The 19,910-nt window shown below is 40.8% G+C and overlaps 1 protein-coding gene across 21 annotated transcripts in view; it reads left to right on the forward strand.

Annotated features, from left to right (window-relative positions):
- HMBOX1 (homeobox containing 1) overlaps nucleotides 1–19,910 on the forward strand; it is a 107,722-nt gene that overhangs the window by 79,261 nt on the left and 8,551 nt on the right. For 8 of the 21 annotated variants that reach the window (XM_040550544.1, XM_040550541.1, XM_040550555.1 and 5 more), the window contains 4 exons: nucleotides 13,896–13,978; nucleotides 16,160–16,255; nucleotides 17,959–18,053; nucleotides 18,263–18,394. In XM_040550544.1, the coding sequence (XP_040406478.1) occupies nucleotides 13,896–13,978; nucleotides 16,160–16,255; nucleotides 17,959–18,053; nucleotides 18,263–18,394 (406 nt within the window). Of the gene's footprint in view, nucleotides 1–13,895; nucleotides 13,979–16,159; nucleotides 16,256–17,958; nucleotides 18,054–18,262; nucleotides 18,395–19,043; nucleotides 19,125–19,910 lie in introns of all 21 variants that reach the window. The other 13 variants (XM_040550547.1, XM_040550548.1, XM_040550560.1 and 10 more) reach the window with 12 other exon arrangements.

Raw genomic sequence — 19,910 nt, forward strand, 5'->3', positions numbered from 1 at the left:
GGAGCGAGCGCTGAGAATTGTGTCGCTGCCCCTCGGATGTCATTGAACCTTTCTCTGACTCCGTTCTTGACTGTAAAATATCTGGTACCTGTTTGGGAGACTGCACCAGAGCAAACAAAGGTACGAGCAAGAAGCTAAAAGCCTATAACCTTCAGGCTACCAAGGAAGATTTGTGTTCGGCATTAAGAAAAACTTTCTGTCTTTAAGGATGGTTGAGCACTAAGGTTATCCACAGAAATTATGGAGTCTTTCTCCAGAGCATATTAGCTAAAAACCTGTCAGGATTGTTCTGATACACTTGATCTCAGCGGAGAGGGAAACGTCGAGTGACTTCTTTGCATTACTTTCCAGCTCCTTCTATTCTATTATAAGGCGTTTGTTAGTCAGCAAGTCGCAGTGGGAGGTTTAACTTCATTAAGTCCTTTGAGACCTGGGAAGGGAATTTTTTTTAGGATCTTTATTTTCTGTTCATGCTCGTGAAGGGCTTTGAGATCTGTGAGTACAGACACTTCTGCAGAGGCATTCAGCAAAGTTCGCTTTACAACTTAGGCACAAGCAAGATCATTTTATTATCTGAAAGTTCAAGTGGTTCGACTCGGGGTCATTGCTGTATGTCTTCATAAAATGCAAGAGCAGCCATTTTATGCTTACTACACAGCATTGTTCTTATTTTGCATTAGATCAAGCCACGTTCCCTCTTAGACATGCATAATATGCAAGCTTCCTATTCTAATCAGCTGTAAACAAATCCCAGTTGTTTGGCAGAAAGCACGCAGTAAAATGTAATACTAGGATGTCTGTCCAAAGTGCCCACCAGCTGCTGGTCTCTTGAAGGATGCAGCACCTAATGAGTTATTTTTCTTCTTCAGGGAGCTCAGGTGCTTTTTGTATCTTTGTTCTCTCCCTCTCCTTTTTTTAATAATAATAAAAGAGATCTGTGGGAGGGGCAACTCCTTGCAGCAGACTCCGGATAATTTTTTTTTTTTGCCAAGGTCAAAATAACTGAAAGCAACATTTGCAAAGCAAGCCTTGTCAGTCTGACCTGTAACAGCACTGTCTGATGCAGTAAGCCCATATTTCAAGAGTGGGAATTCTTCTCTAGCCCAGATACTCTGCATTTCTTCATGGCCAGTTGAGATATTCAGAGTTCTGTCTCCTGCTCATGAAGGTCAGGAGCAGGATCTCACCTTAAGCTATGTCATTGTCTTTGTCTTTGTCTTCTCATAGAATCACTTTGATTTCACATGAGCATCCCCAGCTTGTAGAGCTGTGTCGGGGCATTGCATGTGGGGTGGTGTGCAGGCAACCTCAATTCATCCTGAGTTCCTGCTGGGAGAACACAGATGTGTCATGGCACGTCCGATAGACCACCCTGAATGATAGGCTGTGTAATAACCACCCAGGTCAGCCTCATTAAAGAGCATCCATGTCCTTGTGCACCTTTTCCAGCTCCATCCTTTGGCACAAAGGCTGATTTTGCAGCGTGTTCCTGTATTGCACCGAGCACCGCGGGGTTCTGGCGCCTGACTGCTGCTTGGAGGCTTGGCAGTAACGCAGTGATGATGATGATGGTGTTTGTCATTCTTTCTACCTTTCCTCAATGGTCAGGAGCTAGCTCACACATGGCTAGTAATCGTACATTTGTGGACAAAACCTTTTCTCTCTTACTCTTATTTTCTTAAAACCCTGCTATTGCAGCTGTGGGTATTCTTATTATTCACATAAATATGTAATTCCTTCTAAATGCTCTGAAGGTCTTCAGGGTACTTCATGAGAACTAATTAGTACCTAGTTCCATTTGGTATGCTAAAATATGTGTAAAAACTTGGAGGTCCCTTTTGCCTGAGTAGAAGAAGGAATCTGAACATTGCATTACATGGCATTTGCCTTTCCATGATCATTCATTTTATATACTACTATTTTCATCATCATTCATTTTATATACTACTATTAATGTACTGTTTATTTATCTTCAGTCTGCACTAAACATTCCTTCTCTTACCTGTTCTCATATGGAAAGTCTTTCCTTGCCTCTAATAGCATGCGTTATTACTCTTCTCTGGACATTTTCTGTTTCTTCTGAGCAACCTGCTCTAGGCAGCCCTGCCTGAGCAGCCGGGTTGGATCAGGCGACCTCCAGAGGTCCCTTCCACCCTCAACCATTACAGGATTCTGTGATTCTACATTTTAATTTTTAGTGATGCAGGGTAGGGGAGAAGGGACTGGAGCAGTACTGATTACCGTATTTCCAGAGGGAATATTCCAGCTTATACAGACAGCAGAATCCGATTCCTGTTGTTCTCTGACCTTCAGCCTAACAGCTGATTTTTGCTGATCATTTTTGTATATTGATTGTAAGTATGTTTTCTTTGAGTAGTCCGCAATGATTTGTGAGTATTTTCCTTAATGGTTATAACTAATTTAGAACCAGTTGGTGTACATGAGTAGTTTGTTCTGTACTGTGTGCATTACTCTGCTTTTTGCAAAGACAGCTAATGAAGTTCAATTGTGGGTGTGTTTAGATATTTCTGAAATTTATGGCAATGATCTGCTTTATTTGTATCTAAAATAAATCTTCTACTTTCCAGAACATTAAGTAATGCCACTTTTAATTACAATCTTTTTAGGTCACAACTTCTTTGAGCCAAGGACTGTATTTTGTTCATATACAGAACGTACTACAGTGGGCTCTCTACAGTCATGCTGAGACCTCTAGATGCTGCTTGCTCTATGTGCAGTGTAAAACTAAAGTCCTGTGCTGTGGATTTCTCTCTGTGAGCTTTCTTCTATGCCAGCACTAGACTTCTTGGAATTCTTCTTCCTATGATTATCCTGTTTAAAGTACGCAGGATCAAATAGTAACAAAAAGCTTGTATTAATTAGCTACACCATTATTTTCTTACCTGTATCTTTGGATGTGCTCTGGTACGAGGATGTAACAGTTTTACTCTACTATTTCCATGTCTGTACTGAGAGAGCTTGAGACAATGCTGGGGAGTGTACTCAGTTTTTGACAGCAAACTTCTCGGAAGTTTAGCAGATAGTGCAACAGCAAATGGCTCCCTGGGCAGTACCGAGCACAAGTGATCGTAAAGCTGTGATCATTCTTTTTGGCTGTTTTTCAGCTTACTTAACCTCCTGAGAATGAACTAGACAAAACCTGCCAAGGAGGGTCGTTGCAGGTCCAAGTTCAGCTAAAAGGGACAGTCATCGCTCACAGGGAGATTTACCTGACCCGTATGTAATATTATCCATGGAGTAAACCCACTTAAATGAATTACAAAATTAACATCTTGAGCATTCGGATGGAATTAGCGATCAGGTTGGCTCCTTGTCACTTCGTATTTTGATGCAGCCAGCTGTCAGCATGGAGTGCCCATGAGCACCGTCCAGCTCAGCTCACTGCTGGATGTGCCCATTTCTGGTTTCTAGAAGGATGCAAACTCTTCGTGCTGACTCTCGCTGCAGCTAGCCTGTGAACAGAGTCCAAACCTACCTCAGTGAAAGGAAATTCTGTGCCATCTAGTAACAGATGTGAGGTCTTTATACAAGTAATAAACAGAGTAATTACAAGGAGAAGTGAGGGAGCAAAATTCCTAAGTAAAACTTTTAAGTATGTTGCATCATGTATTTATGGGCTCTTGGTCAGACTGTGGAGCACTTTAAACAGACTAAAAAGAATGTGTTATCAGGGAACCATATGGGCTTTAACCACAAAAGTCACTACCACATCCTAGATTCTTTTTTATCCTTTTCTTTTTCTAGTCCAGGATTGCACAATTGACCTTTTTTTTTGCTTGAGTTTCCTTGAGAGCATGCATAAGTTTTAATCTGTTTTGAATACTGCACTGTTTGTGAGGAACTTTGTCAACAAAATAGAAGATGTGGAGCTGTTCCAAAGAGCTTTTTTAATACGATTTCCTTATAAACAAAAAAAAAAAAAAAAAAAAGAAGAAGAAGAAAATAGGGTACATAAGAACCAAACATATAGAAAAGGTCATCTGATTTGTTGGTGATTATGTACATAGGCTGGCGCTCTTTCGGTTTTTAAATGCTCCTTGATATTCTCTTAATCACAGGAGCATTGGACTGGGACTTTGTGTTTCATGTCCAGCTTCTCGTTTCAGTCAACCTTTATTATATCCTTTTCAAAAACTGATTAAATTCTCTATCTTACAAGCAGATATTGCCAAGGGTACAAAAGCCTACTGGGAGACTCCTACCCAGCAGGCTTTTATTCTTTCAGCAGTTAAAAATCTACGTTCCTGAGATTGTCTGTGACCAGTATGTACCCATCCTTCTTGGATCAATATTATCATTTAACTAGAATAGATCCTGACCTCCAGCTCTTGTCTCCAGTGTTGACCCTCTTCATCCTTGATGTATTTATGGTAAACCATAACCTCATCTCAGCCTTGAGGTTTGCTCAGGTAAAACAAGCTGTATCTCTTGAAAGATAGGGAATTCCATTCCTCTGCTATCCTGATTGCTCTGTGGTCTGATGAGTTTTAAATTCAACTTTCTTGAATGTGTGACTAGGACTCTGCATCTCACAGGTGAGGTCTTGTGATGGTTTTCTTTCTGTACTGGAAATAGCCAGCATGCTGATAGAAATATCCAGGTTTTGCTTTTTTGGTGGTTTTGCTGCACTGTGTCTTTCAGTCATAGTACAGTCACTTAACAGGAAACGATCTTTCTATTCCAGCTGGTGATATTTTTGTGTACATAAGAAGCTGCTGTTGTTCCCAAACTGTACCCTTACATACTGGACTCTTACATTTCTCTCTAGTTCTTGCCCTCAGGTTTGTCTGTTTCTTTTTATGATACTCCAGTTCTCTGTATTGACATGGCTTCTGACTGTGTCATCAGCAGATTGCGTTACCTTGTTCAGACTTCGTGGCAAGATCACTAAGTGTTTTCATTCTTAAGATACTCCTACGATGATACTTGAGAAATACCACTGATAACCTCCTTCCAAGCCATTATTTTCAATTTTCAGTCCAGTTCTTAAGGCAACTATCTCATAATTATACGAATCATTATTATTAATAATTTTCCATTTGTCCCTGTATCAAATGCTTTGCTGAAGTCCCCAAATGATAAGAATAATTGATTTTTCTAGACAGAGAGATATAGTCAAGAACTCCTCGGTTGCTTTTAGAGTATTACTACCAGTGCTGTTTTAGTCATACCTCCTAAAGAGCAGATGAGGCTGTCCCCAGGGAGCTCGGCTTTTCTGAGCTGCAGTGGCAATGACATTTAAGAGGAAGTACATGGCAGAAATCACAGCTCATGTTATAGACTACAGATCCAGGAGTCGGGAGCTGTGGATTTATTTCATGGCTCTGCAGCTGCTTTCTTGTGTCTCTCTTAACTTTGCTGTTCTCCCACTCTTAAATTCTTCTATTAATATCTGAAAATTAAATTCATTTTTCTGCTTTGTGTCTGTGCAACACTTAATGCAATAATAGTTCTGGTCCCGGTCTTGAAGGTACCAGGCATTAGGAAAAATACATGTGATAAGCCCAAAATCAGAGGCTTTGATCCTCAGCCTCTTGACTTTATGCCCTGGATATCCTGCAAGAATTGGCCTTACCTAAGGCTTTGGATTCTGTAGGGTCCTTTCATTAGTTTAATCACTTTTTATTTCCTGAAAATGCAGTAACAATGATGGCTGGCTGTGCCCTCCAAAGCTAAGCTAAGCTGAGTCCGGTCAAGTACTAGAAATTGTAAATAAAAACTTGTGGACCTTTGGGGGGAAAAGGCTAGTGATTTAGCAGTGCACAGGAAGTTGTCAGCTCAACCTAAGCTTTATCACAAATGTCATGGTTGGTATTTTTCCTCTCGTGGAGGCTTAGGACAAAGTGTGACTTAAAAGCTTCACAGCTAGGAGGAGTATAAAATTCTGAAAAACATGAGCACGCCGAGACTTAACTAGTAAAAACCTGGGGGACCTTGCTGCTTACAAATGGCATTCTGTATATATGTTTTTTTTGTGATCCAGTGCTGAACTTACCACTAAAGCACAGTTTTGAGGCAAGGATAGACTATACTTTTAGAAATACCTTATTTCAGATGAGCAGAAAACTCAGATTCTGACTCTTCAGTATTTTCTGAAAGAGAACAGAATGAAGTTTTGGGTTGAGTAATGTAAAATTCAATTCATACGTTTTTGTATTTATTTGTGTTGTCAGATAAACCCCTGGAATCCTCTGTTGTCCTGCAAGTCATATTTCTAATAACCACAGTTTTGATTATGGTGCATCCCCCTGGAAAGCTGGGCTTACCAAGCAGCAAAACATGCCCTAAAAGTGGATAGGCTCTTGCTGAAGTGCCAGGGATGATTTCTGTAGGGTCTCATCACTTGGAGATGTTTCATCCATGGACTGGCCCTGCTTTGTGAGCACTGGCTAATCCAGAGGATGTAACTTCAATAACTCTTCCCCTGTACAAAGTTCAAAATCGTAGATGAGATGTTTGTTTCACAGATGTCTTCACAAAGGTCTGGTGTATTGTGGGGTTAAGCCCAAAGGATTTAATGCGCATAAATAGCCTTCTAGTGTGTAGGTCTCAATTTAAAAATTGCAGGTAAATAAAGCAGAACAAGACTCACACGTTATTCATGCTTAGATGCCTTGTTAGGAAGAGCTTTGAAGGTGCCATTTGCTCACACCAACTGGTTGTGGAAATATTACAGAATAATTCTCACTTGATCATGTCTTGATGTGATGGTTGCTGGCTTAAAAAAAAAATCCATCATTTTTTCTCTCTTATTTTGTGAACAATTTAGCCAGCTATGTTAGTTTTAGGAGTCTGGGACACCATAAACTTTAAGGATAGTTGTACAAATTTAGCCATTGCGTGTCAGTGTCTTCAAGGTGCCTTAAGCAGAACGTACCTATGTGTTTGTTTCAAATTGCTAAAAAGTCCAAATATCTCTGCTCAGAAGACAGCTGTTGTGTAATTTCAAAAATATTCTTATCACCAAATCCAATTACAAGGAAGAGTAAATCGCCACCTCTGATGTCTTAACTATTCTTATTTTAATTGTTAATTATCTCGACAGTAGGGTGCTATAGATTAGGAGGCATAGATTATCTCTTGAAAGTATGAGGCTTTCAGAGCTATTATCAATTAATTCTGGTTTTCAACAATTTGGGGGATAATTTTAATAGCTTGATAGGATTGTGTTGGTGCTTGAGGCTGCTGTCAAAATATCAAGAAAATGACTTGTAAAAAATTAGAAACTTGTTGATACTATAGTTGCTTTGAAGGTCAGAGTTTTACACAGCCCAGTGCAAGGTGTATTTCTGATGTTTTAGTCTATGTTGTGGAGATTGCTCCTGCCCAGAAAAATCAGTAAAGTGACTTTTTGAGTTTAGCCACGGGTTTGTACAACCAGGGTAAATAATCGACTCTTGTGTATGAGTTTTTTAAATGTGTACTGACATGATTATGCAATTTCTGTACACAAACAGAGACTAACATGCAAAACAACAATTACAATTTACATATGTCTGGTGCTGTAAGTAATCAAGTCCTGTTGAGATCTCTCCTCCCGATTTGCACTTTCCATGAAAAGAAGTATGAGAATGAAACTTCTGTTATAATGAGAGAGTTCAAGACTGTTCTCTTCTTTTAGAGTTCAGCAGTCCACTGGGGTTGAAAGCTAAAGCTAGGAATGATATGCAGATTTTTAAAGAGTGAGTATTCCTAGAATTTGGTTCCAAAGCATTTTTTTTAAAGTTATGGTAGTTCTCCGTTGGACAGAATGCAAGATTTTTACATTGGGGCTGAATATCTCTGAAGGTCAGACAGAAGAGCTGGCCTTAGTGTCAGAATCGCTGAGAAACCTTGGGTCAATGCTGTAGAAGAGGTCAGGCTGGAGTCCCACAGTGGTTTCTTGTCCTTAAAATCCAAGGACCTCTGCAAGCCCCTAGCTAAATGATAGTCATATATGGAAAATAGTAGGGAGCTGCAACGGTTGTGTTTGTCAGTATTTTGGGGGATTTTTGGATTTTTTTTTTTAACTTCTCTTTTGCCTGGATGGAAGATCCAGTTGAGCCGAAGGATTGCGTAGACTCAAGTCCATCAGCTCACACCCCCAGAGCAGCAGTTCTCATCCTCAGCTGATCTCAAGTGCAAAAGTGGCTCACCAGATGTTCCCCATAGCAACTCCACTGCTGCTCACATTTTGTGGTTGTGGAGGAAGGAGAAGGTAGTAACTTCAGAGTAATTCTCTGTTCTGCCAGAGTTCATCAGTGGCAATAATATCTTTGAGCTTTAATTTTGCAGTCTGTGTTGTGGGGTGCACTGGTTGGTTGACACACATCCTGTTACTGTAGGATCTGTAGAAATAGCAGTAGATAAAACTGATAGTGTCATCTGTTGACCCCGGTGAAAATAGCAGTAGTGATATTCTTGGCCAGTATTTACTGAGAAATAAACTAGTAATTACAATTTCCAATGAGATTATGCTTTGAATGTCACTTCCCTGACAGTCTGCTTCATGCCATGCAGAGATAAGATCTCAGGCACAGTTGACAGACCAACTTCAGGAATATTTCCAGTGATTTGACAGCCCGAGTGATAGTTCTGTTAAAAGCCACGAAGACTGAAGCGGTGACCTCTTGCTACTGGGCAATACCAGGTTGATAAATATACTAATGAGAGATAAAATAGGTAACTGTATTCGAGTGTTTTGTGTAACTTGTCAGTGGAAAGCAGAGGGAAGGTTTGAAGGGAAACTAGATAGGGAGCTGAAATTACAGGCAGTCTTATCGAAGACAAAAGAGCAGCTTGCGCTCTCATGTATTTTGAGACTCCGGAGGGTTTGGCAACGATCTCTGTTCCTGGTGGCAGGAAGATCTTCTTTTCATCAGCAGGAGTCAGATGGGACCTGGGGAATATGGGCATTTATTTATTTATTTATTTATTTTTATTCTTTCCCCATACATCTCTGGGCCAGTCCACAAGCTCATCGCTCAGGCTTTGGTTTTAGCATCATTTTAAGAGGATATATCTGAACTGCCAACGAAGGAACCGGTTCCAGCTGTGCGTTTCTGCCATCTCCTGCCTACATCCCTCGGCTATGCAAACACCGCTCTTGGCATGGGTAGGAAGCTGGACCGGAGGAGCAGTTGGGCAGAAAACCTTTCTGCAAAAAGGGAGTGAAGGAGAGGATAGGACCATCCCTTTCAGCCTGCACTTAAATTGCTGTGCCGTGCCTTAAACTAAGCCTTTCCCTAGCCCTGGGGTCTGCTGAGCTGGGTTTTTATCTGTTGATGTCCAACATGCAGCACCATGAAAACACCCTGAATATGGCCATCCCTCAGCTGCTCTGCAGCTTGGCTTGTTTCAGACACATCCGTGGCAGCTGCAAAGCTGATAGGGAGCAGCAAAACTTCCACTGTGGATTATCAGGAACGCTACCAAAGCATTGCTTAATGCATCTGATATCTCAGCCTGGATAACAGAAGCCGTACAGCCGAGCAAAGAAGATTGGCAACTGTTGCAGGAATTCAGATAGGGGCACCTTGGTAAAGAGGGGAGGAATTGCGTTAACTTCCATTACAGAGCCCGGGGCTGAGATGGATTCTCTCTCTGTCATTGTCCTAAGCACATTATCCCTGAAAGAAAGAGGGTTTCTCTGAATCTGCAATTTTTCTAGGCTTCAGTGTTATTGAAATGTAACTGCTTCAAGGATATCTACATTCTTTACCATCATATGGGTTCTCATCTCATGTAAATTATTTGGCCACTTTTCATTTTAATCCTCCACTGTCATTTTCCACAAACGAGATCATTTGGTTTCTTCACTGAAGGTATTCAGTTGACAGCTGCCCTTTGTCTAGAAAGCAGGATGCCTTTGTAGGATTTACTTGTGCCTGCTATTTTTCTTTTTTTTTTTTCCTTTGAAGTTCATACTGCTTCATATTTTTCATCTGTAGTTTTCAGGAACTCTCAGGTTTGTGAACAGGCTGTGGTTTGTAGCTGTGAAGAGAAATTCAGATGTCCTGAGTTCTCTCCCTGTCTCCTGCAGGAGTACATCTGACTGATTAGAAAAAGAGCTGGAGGCAGATTAATTCACTTGCAGTTTGCAAGAGGAACTGGAGTAAAAAAAATCACAACGTGTTCACGACTTCTACATGAGCAAACCAAACCAATCAATGACGAAGTCTTAATTTTTCTTTAGTGGTTTCTCTATCTTGAAAACCCAGCTATTAGCTACTTCCCAGAAACATTGGGAAGGCTTTAAATGTGGTTTGTGTCATGGCATGTCACCTACAGATCCTATTAAGATCTCAAAATAAGTGAAGGGAGAGAAACATGATGTGGTAGTAGAATGGAGAATTTGGAGGCTGATGATGAAAATCAGCTCTTAGAGTTGCAATCGTGTAATGTTTTCAGTCACTTGTAGCTATGAGACCTTTTCCTTTAAAACAGAATTCCTGCATGTGATCTCTTCTCTGATAAAAAAAGCTGAGAATCTCTGTCAAAGGTTATCACCAAAAAATATGGTGATAGGAAAGATTTTTTTTCAGGAGAAATCCAGGGGCACGTACTTTTTGGGGGAGCCTAAGTTGAGAGTTGAACAAGTCCATAGGCAGCTTCAGTGCATGAGGGCAGGAGGAAGCATCTCATGAACATGGATGAGGAATAAGCCAGTTGGTGGAAGGAGAGGAAGGTACTAAGATTACTGCACCAACTACAGAAACTAAATGTACCTATTCAGGTAGTTCCCTTCCAACCCTCCTCTGATACTTCCTTAGCTTTCTAGTCTTCATGAAAGAGTCTTGTTTACCTAAGGGAGCTGCCTGAAAACTTGTCAAATTTTTAGTATTATTTCATAAAGCATGGTGTGGGGATGAAAACAGTTTCAGATTTTCAAGCAGGGATCAACGTTCTTGTAGAAGCTGTCAGATATTTACATTAAAAGATACTTAAAGAAAATGCTTAAGAAGATTGGATCGAAATATATTTTTCCATCAAAATGAAAACACTTTTAGTTTATTCTGTCTTCATGTGTGTAGATATGAATTACTGTTTCAATTGAGAGTTTTTCTCAATCACAAAAATGGTCGAAATACACAAAGAAAACTTCCTCATTTACCTTAAGAGATGTCTTATTCATTGTCCAGTTCTGAAAGTTAAGAAGAGATTTCATGTTATCTCAGAGAATTGTAATCCTGACCTAAGTTTTGTTATTAATAATAAATGTGACCTTTTTGTTGTTTGTGCCAACCAAAGTGTATGGCACTCAGTGGCTTGCTAAAAGCCTAGTGTTTAACTACATGCCAAGAGAAAGGTCATCCGTGGCTCTTGCATTGTCTTGTCTTGATTAATTGGTGCCTGTTTCTTGCATCAACATAAGGATGGGCAGTTCAGATGTACACCGTTTCTTGGATTTTGCATCTTCTGTCATTTCTTCAGTGAAGTTGAGCATTGTCTAGCATCTCTGTGACCACAGACCATCTAGATCCGTAATGGCACGTGATACCAGAGTTTTACCCTTCGGTTTTAGTACTTCATCGTATAGATCCATCAGTTTGTCTAATTTAATAGCATTTTGTTGCGTGGTGTTTGTTCTTGACTTCTGACGAATATCCATAAACAAAGGAAATAATGTTTGGCAAAGGGAGTCCATAAAATACCTAAATTTGCTGAGTTAATTTTTGTTCGCATTGTGATGACTTGGAGTCCTGACCACAACTCCAGTGCACATGATATAGTCATATAAATAATAGTCCTGACTGTCCTTTATTTCGTGGCACTCAGAAGAGGAAATGGTTCTCGTCTGTGGGCAGAGAACGGAGTCTTCTATTTTGTAGGTGGGATGCTGAGGCACAGTCATGAGACAATTGCACTAACTACAAGAAAAAGCATTTTCTAGGCTGTTTTCCAACTTTCCCTTCTCCAAAAATGCTTTCTGCTGAACATCACACCTTTAAGCAGGAATTTTCAAGTTTACATGGGTACATATATCACTATAAAAGATATAATAATAGAAAGGATGATACCTGAAAGAGGAAAGAATATACTTTTAAAAATGCCATGCCCAGGAATTTAGGGTTATTTCTGGGGTGAGAAGAAGGTCTCTGGTGCAGGGAATGTCCCTGCTGGTGGCAGTGCCAGAGAGAGAAGTGCTCTGTACTCAAAGCTTCCAGTAACCTAAATGTAACCAGGTGTTTTCTTCACATCTAGTGGCGAAATCTCAGCTATTTTTCAGAGGAGGTTCAAGCCTAGTGGGAATTACAGTTCTGGGCAGACTCTCAGGACCTACTTCGTAAAAGCAACTCTGTGAGGTCCGGGGAAGACGTAGATGTTTATTTGTAAATATGATTGCCTCCAATGCCCAAATTAGTAGCATAGACATAGCCTGCCTATCATTTGGTGAAAATGTAGCTGTTTCTGTGGTTTCATTTGCTCTCCAAGCTGCCAAATCAAGTGGAAGTACATTAACAGTGCAACTAGCAGTGCTAATGTGTGATTTCTCTTAGTGAATGAAGAGCAACTTGGAAATAGCACTGCGTCTGTGGGCATAGCTGTAGCTGAAAATAACACTGGGAACAACAGGGTGAAGTAGTAGTACGTAGAATTCAAACCTAATGTCCAAAAATTTGTATTTCCAGTGGATGGTTCTAAGCTGGAAGTGAAAGAGTGGGATCTGCATTAGCACCACTTATTCAAAGGAAGGTTGGAAAGAACCAATTGCTATGTGACCGGAGGGCATGTTTCCACAGAGAGCAACTGTGCTGGGGCAGATCCACCAGAGGAGAAATATGACTGTGGAAAATAATAAATGCCTAATAATGCCTAACTCTCCTACTAGCAAATGGTCTACAATTAAAGGAAAACCGTAGGATCATTTAGGTTGGAAAAGACCTTCAAGATCGTAAAGTCCAACCATCCAGCTAGTCCAGAGCAGCTGTCCAACATCTGAACCTGCTGCTGATCAAAGTTGATCAAAGAATTCTCAGGATTATGTATTATGGACAATCTACAGAAAAATGGAGTAGTCCCTGCCTGTGCCTTGCTTATCAGAGTCCATTGAAGTAAACAGGACTCTGTTTGGTGTTTTTAATGCGAATCTGATAAGATCTGTAGAATGTAAATCAGTTCATTAAAATTTTTAAAGCACTTAAACTGGTTTTTCTTTTACTTCATTTAACTTTTATAGGATGTTAACTGCATATAAAGTACAATAAAATCACAATTTCTCAGAAAAATACTGTTAAAATATGATATAGTCAGAGTATGTTGTTTTGGGGTAGATCTAATTTTTTTTTCATTGTGATTTAACAAAAAAGACTAGAAATCTTACCGTATTACTGTGTAGTTTTGTCTGTACAATATTAATAACATCTGTCTAAATCCACAATATTTCTGTGTTTGTGTGTAATATATATTGTATATGTGTGTATATATTAACCTAGTGATCAAAATAAACACTGAACGGCTCTTTCATTTGTAGGACACTGCCTGAGCTTGGGGTGAGAAATTAAAAAAGAAAGTAAATGGTAGTTAAAAAGGCAGAGGCATGGCCTATGAGGTCTTGTAACAAGATGCTTCGGTTGACAGTCGTAACTCCGATATTCGTGGCGTTGCCTCCTTTGTTGTATCTCCTACTACGATATTCCGAATGCTGAGGTGATGCTGCAAATGCTGAGATAACATTCAATTGTCTGAGGCATTTGGGAAGTTTCCAAAGAGTGGGTATGAGTGCATGCTGATACTACCATATGCATATAAAGGTTGACATAAAATTTACCGCGTCTGTATTATCTCTGTAAGAGTGATGCATAAACTAGCAGTTGACACCTTCTAGTGAAGCTGCTTTGGAGCATTCATGCTCTGATTTCTGAAAAAAACTTTTTTCTTTCCCCTCCTTGCAGTTACTTCAATGAGAATCAATATCCTGACGAGGCAAAGAGAGAAGAAATTGCAAACGCCTGTAATGCAGTTATACAAAAGCCAGGTGAGGAGCTGATCACGATGTCTTTTCCAAAGGCAACTGCAATTAGATTTCACCATCTCCTGCTAAACTCAGCGAATCTCATTTTATGGCTATTACTAACAATTTAGGGTTCTCAACTAGTTGTAGGTTTCTTCTCGAGCATTCCCTGGCTTGCGTAGCTGCCATACTTGGATGAACATGAAAATCAATGCAATTTTCAGCCCTAAATGCCTATGTCTGAAACTTAAATTCCCACCAGTTGAGATATGAAATACAAGTTTGTGCAACTGAACATTTCATTTATACAGCATTGCTATGAAAATAGACATGTTCTGAAAGGCTTTCATCCTTCAAGGTCAGTTATTTCTAAGTACTTCTTCAAGCACTTAGTGATCTGAGAATTTCATTGCACTCCACCAAAGTGGGTTTTACTGGCTCTGTTTTACAGATGGGAAATCTTAGGTTCACAGACTGAGACCTGGTGGAGATCATGCAGCAGGTCCTGGGAGGACTAAAGAACACAGCTTTCCTATCTTTCAGTGTTCTTTATAATTTCTAGACGGGGCTCTCATGTTAGAATCTTTGTGTTAATGGAGGACCTCGTATTTGGGTCAGCAAGTTGCATTTTCCCTGTTCCTTGAGAAGTCATACTTGGGAGAGCAGCAGCAATGTTCAGTGAGCTCACGCTCAGGACACACCTGCCCTTGGTTAGTTTTACCAAAGATTTGCATAGTTTTCAGAACCTCTTTGGATATATTTAGATTTTATATAACCAGAATAAAAATGAATGCAAAACAAAGCTACGTATGACTCCTGAATGCTGAGGCAGTCACAGAATAGCACAGAATCGTAGAGCAATTTAGGCTGAAAGTGATCATCTGGTCAATAAGGAGCATCTTAGAATAGGCTGCTCAGGGGCTCTGCCTCATTCAGTTTTGAATATCTCCAAAATCAAAGTTTTTCCCACCTCTCTGAAACCCTGTTCCAATGCTGAGAGCTCTCATGGCAAAATACATTGTCCTAACAGCTAGTCAGAATTCCCCTTGTTGCAACTTTTGTGTTTCCTCTTGTCTTTTCATGGTGGAAGCAGAAGGATCTAGTGGTTGGAGGACCAGAGTTCAGGTTTTTAGTGCTGGCAGTGCCACTGGTGGGTTTAGCAACTTCGAAGGTGCTTAAAAGGTGTGTCTCAGGATGCGTAAAATATTGAGTGGTACAGATACACAGCATTAGGGAACAGCATAGGTATCTATTTCCAGAATTTTCTTTCTTTCACTCGTTTCATCTCTCCTTACTTACTGAAGTTTGTAGATGCTGATTGCTGCAATTAGATGACTTTCATAGACTGAATAAATAAACTTTGAGAAAGTCTGAAGCACGCGGTGGGGGCTTCATCCCTGTGTAGGCTGCAGAGGACTGAAAATGTTATCCTGAACATCCTGAATAGTGTTAGGGCCAGTTTCCATCATGTCCCTGCAATGCTGGATCCCTCCTGTCTTCCATTTTTATGCTGATGATCAAGAAAAGGCATTATTTGCTGTAGCTGGGTGGTGGTGGTGGTTGGATTTCTAATGGTTTAAGTGTAACACTCTAGTGATCTGGTTTCCAGCATCCCCCAGCCTCTTCTCCCAAAAGATAGAAGGCGTCCTGGCAGAATCGAGAGGCTGTGATTAGTGCTGTGGGAGCACAATAGCAGCGGCTGGTGGAAAAGAAGGAAAGCAGATCAAGGGAGGGGGGCAAAATTCCTTCCTTCAGTTTGCTGCTGCTGAGGAAAACACGTCATTGAACTGTACCCTCACGGCACATAGCAAGAAAACTAGCCCAAGGGTATGCAATTTGTGGCAGGGCTGTGAATTGAATTTGAGTTTTTTGAATCTCAGTTTTGTGCTTGAACTAGAAAAGCAGCCCTCTATTCTCCCACGGCTCTGGATCTGGGTGATTGAAGCTGCAAAGAAATTCGCGTATTTCAGATTTTAAAAACAGAAGAAAGGCTACTTTGTTTTTAGAGAGATATTTGGCATTTATTACCATAGCATCTGGGCACGGTATTCTGGTTTGCATAAAATTCTCTTCATTCTCAGTTATAATAACTTGTCAGTGCTGTCTGTATTTCAGGAGTTTATCAGATGTATAGGGGTAGTTTGCCTATCTCTGGAACCTGGTGAGCACAATCTTTTATTATTTTTTCCCCTGTTACTTTCATAGGAAAAAAGTTATCGGATTTGGAGCGAGTTACCTCCCTTAAAGTGTACAATTGGTTTGCCAACAGAAGAAAGGAAATCAAGAGACGAGCCAATATCGGTAATGTATCAGAGAGCCTGCTTTCAAGGTTCAGTACATAGACTTGCTCAGGAGAGATGGAAATTATGTGAGATTATATTAATGACGATACTAGAGGCTCCAACATTCTTAATAGAAATGTGGAATCATTTTTTAAAAAAGAAATCTTGCTGTTCCAGATTTTTTCTCAAGTATGGGTAGGAATTTAATTTATGAAATTCCACCATCAGTGCAGGAAAAATGAAGCAGTTATGAAGTTTTACTGTAAGACTGGTTTTTAAAACCAAAATAAGCATTTTGCTAGTGGAGGGAGAATCATATTTCCCTATGCTCAGGCTCCTTGGGGTATCCCCAAATAAAATCTGAAATAAAACTTGAAAATATCTGCATGGGAAATAAGGGAAATGGAGACTACTGCGAGTTCAGAACCTTAGTGCGCTGTTGAAATGAGAAGTGGTGGTTGTGAGGAGCTTTTATGGGGTTGTAAGTTTCCTTGTGTCTGTGTCCCATTGAAATGCACTTGTTTTTTCAGCCAAAATGTGGGGTTGTCTTTCTTACTGCCATCCCTGAGACCCCACAGGGATCTAAGAGTCCAGATGAGTTGTTTTACATCTCAGATACAGCCACTAGGACCAAAGGTTCTGCCGCAAGCCAGCTTTTTATTCTGGTTACACCTGTGCTCCTTATTGCTTTCCGTGGGGTTGCACAGTGACAAGTGGCTGGAACAAAGTCATAATTTTTGCTTGATGATCAGGATAAAACAAAAGTCACTTCACAGAGTTAGCCCTGCGGGTTCTTTGCTCGAATACCTCATCGTAAGGAAATTAGAAGCAGCTCTGAACTTCTAAGTAGACCTTCTAATGTGGATAAGAACAAGGCATTCTAATGAGAATAAGCTCACATTAGCAGCCAAGGCTTGACAAACTTCTGTAGTGTGTGCAAAATTTCATGCACGCACGGAGGTACTGTGCAGAACTGAATTTGCAAGGTGTAGACGAGCGCAGATCCGTATCTGCCTGTTGTTAATTAGTATTTTTGCAAATGTCAAGTGTGTTATGCCATCTTGCTGGCTGCGGCTTTTTGCTGTAGTTGTTCTTTCTGCAGCATTTGGTGTAGTACTGAAACTTCATCTAAATTTATTTTTTTTAAATGAAACCTGTCGGTTGAACTGGGGGGGAACAAAGCAAAGGTAGTCAAAGATGGGTGGAATTGGAGCTTTATGTGTACTGTATGTTATCTGTACTGTATGGGGAGGAGGGTTGGAAAGAGATTGGAAAGAACTAAAGGGAGCTTTAGATGCATGGATCCTGCTGGAAGATGAAGATGTATTGTTTTTAAATCCCTTAAGTGCTTTTAAAAATTTCTCCATCTATTTTCAGACACTCCCCGCCCCCCTCAAGTCCTGCCAGTCCAAACTATGTGGGAAGATCTACAGGGAATGCCTTTGCCACTCCAGTGCATTAGAAATTAAGCTAATTTCTAATAGGACTGGCTGGAAAACAAGGATTCTTACTCGCAAACAAGTCTGTTAGTTGGCAGGGAAGGATTTCAGGCAAACCAGTATCTGTACATGTGCTACCTTCCCAAATACTGGAGAGTGAAGAGGAAGAGGCTAAGAACTAACTCTGTTCTTCCAGTTATTCTAACTTCTTGAAAAAAAAAAAGTTACTTTTAATTACTCTAATGCATCAGATAAATTAGGGATCCATTTGCTTTTTTCGAAGAAGCAGCAATCCTGGAGAGCCATGGAATAGATGTACAGAGTCCGGGAGGTCATTCCAACAGTGACGACGTTGATGGCAATGACTATTCAGAGCAGGTAAGCCTCGTGGCTCAGCCGCGTGTCCCCAAATGGGAGAGTTACCGTGACACATGAAGGAGGCTCTCTGCCTCGTACAAATCAGATGTCTCTTGTTCTTGTTTTGTTTCGTTGTAATTGTAATGGGGAAAGTGGAAGAGCACAGCTCCCCTGTTTGAATGTGTTGAGCAACCAGTATTCACCCACACGGATTTGTTGTCATACAACAGGACACTTGGCAAGTACGCAATGGGGAGGAGGAGGGAAGATGTTCAGAGGGAGGCAGAGAAGCAGAGAAGGTAGAAGAAGACAGGAGGATCTGCTCCAAACAAGCAAGTTACACCATTCACGCCACACGCAATGTATGAAAAATGTTAGGAGAGTGTTAACTCACCCAGTGCACCATGCATAACTTGAGCTCTCCTTCCCCCTGGCACCGTGCTAGTTATCCACCCTCCAGAAAGGATGTACAGGTCTTTAACAATTGCTCCAATATACCAGGCACCAACATGCTTCCCTGCAAAACTAGGCATGTGTGTTCCTCTCTCACCTTTTCTTTCTTTCTGCAAGAAATGTCTTCGTTATAGTCTGTTACAGCTGTTGTGAGTTGCTTATCTGGCACCCAGACACGTGCACCAGTAAGCCCCTGCCCGGTATGCTTTCTAAGCCCTTTTGTCAACCTTGCCACAGGGTACTGAGCACCCTCCCGTGAGTTGCTGAGCTCCCTGTGCTTGCCTGTGGGAGCACCCTTCAGGAGTGGCGCAGGATCAGTCCCTAAGATGCTGACAGACAAAGTGGGAAGGGTGGGGGGGAAGGGATGTGATGAACTAAAGCTTTATTTGGCCCCATACCTGCTTCCTATTGTTCTGCGACAATGTGCCACTATTTGGATTGTTTACATATTATCTGTCTTTATTTTTTTTTCTTTTTTGCATTTTAACTCTTGCCTATTCTCTATTTTTCTTGGTTATTTTTAACCCTTGACAGCAACTTCTTTTTTAAATTCTCTAGCAAAAGAATACCCCTTCCCGCACTCTGAGCCCTCACCTACCCTAAAGTTGGTGACCCTTCCTTCACACACCTTCCAGACAGGTATTGCATCCCCTTCCCAATTTTCCCTCAGGTGTCAGTGTTAGCCCAAACCCATCAGGGATATGTGCGCTTGGCACCACTGGACTTGTTGAACAGTTCATTTACTTGGTTCTGGCTTTGATATTAGCTCTGTTCTGTGCAATGCCCAACACCTGGGGTGGGCAGATTGTGTTTTAATTGACTCATTTGGGAGAAATAGATACGTCTCCCTCTGTAGGGGCTACTGGTGGAGCGTAGTAGCAACGAATGTCCTGGAACGAGTCCCCAGCAGCCTTGGCTGGGGCCCAGTACGACAGATACCTGGCAGAGGTGTTCCCAGCCGCTCGGCTTTGATGGGTATTAAGAGGGCCTTAATAGGTCATCGCCAGTAGATTTGGTGGAACCAGCCTTGCTAGCTCTAGATGATGAGAGTCTGCTCTGTGACCGTTAGAAAATATTTTGAAACTGCTGTTGAGTGCAGTTAATTCCTTATCAGTTAGATCCAGGAACTGGATACTGAGATGAAGGGTTATCTAGACGCCCAAACTGTATTTTTATTTGTGTGTTGTCCAAAATGCTTTGAAAACAGAAATAAATTGGAAATTAAAATTTAAAGATCTTAGTTTAGAGTCCTTAAAACTTACATTTCTCACTAACCTAGCTGGGTTCCTCTACAAAGTATAATTAGGCATTAGCAGATTAAATGGCAAGCTCTCTTGATGACCATTTAACATCCCTTAGCTGTTAAAACCATAAAATCTGTTTTCCACAGTAGCTCTTAAACTCTAGTAAACTTCAAAATACCAA

Source organism: Cygnus olor, chromosome 3 (genome assembly GCF_009769625.2).
Source record: "Cygnus olor isolate bCygOlo1 chromosome 3, bCygOlo1.pri.v2, whole genome shotgun sequence".
NCBI lineage: Eukaryota > Metazoa > Chordata > Aves > Anseriformes > Anatidae > Cygnus > Cygnus olor.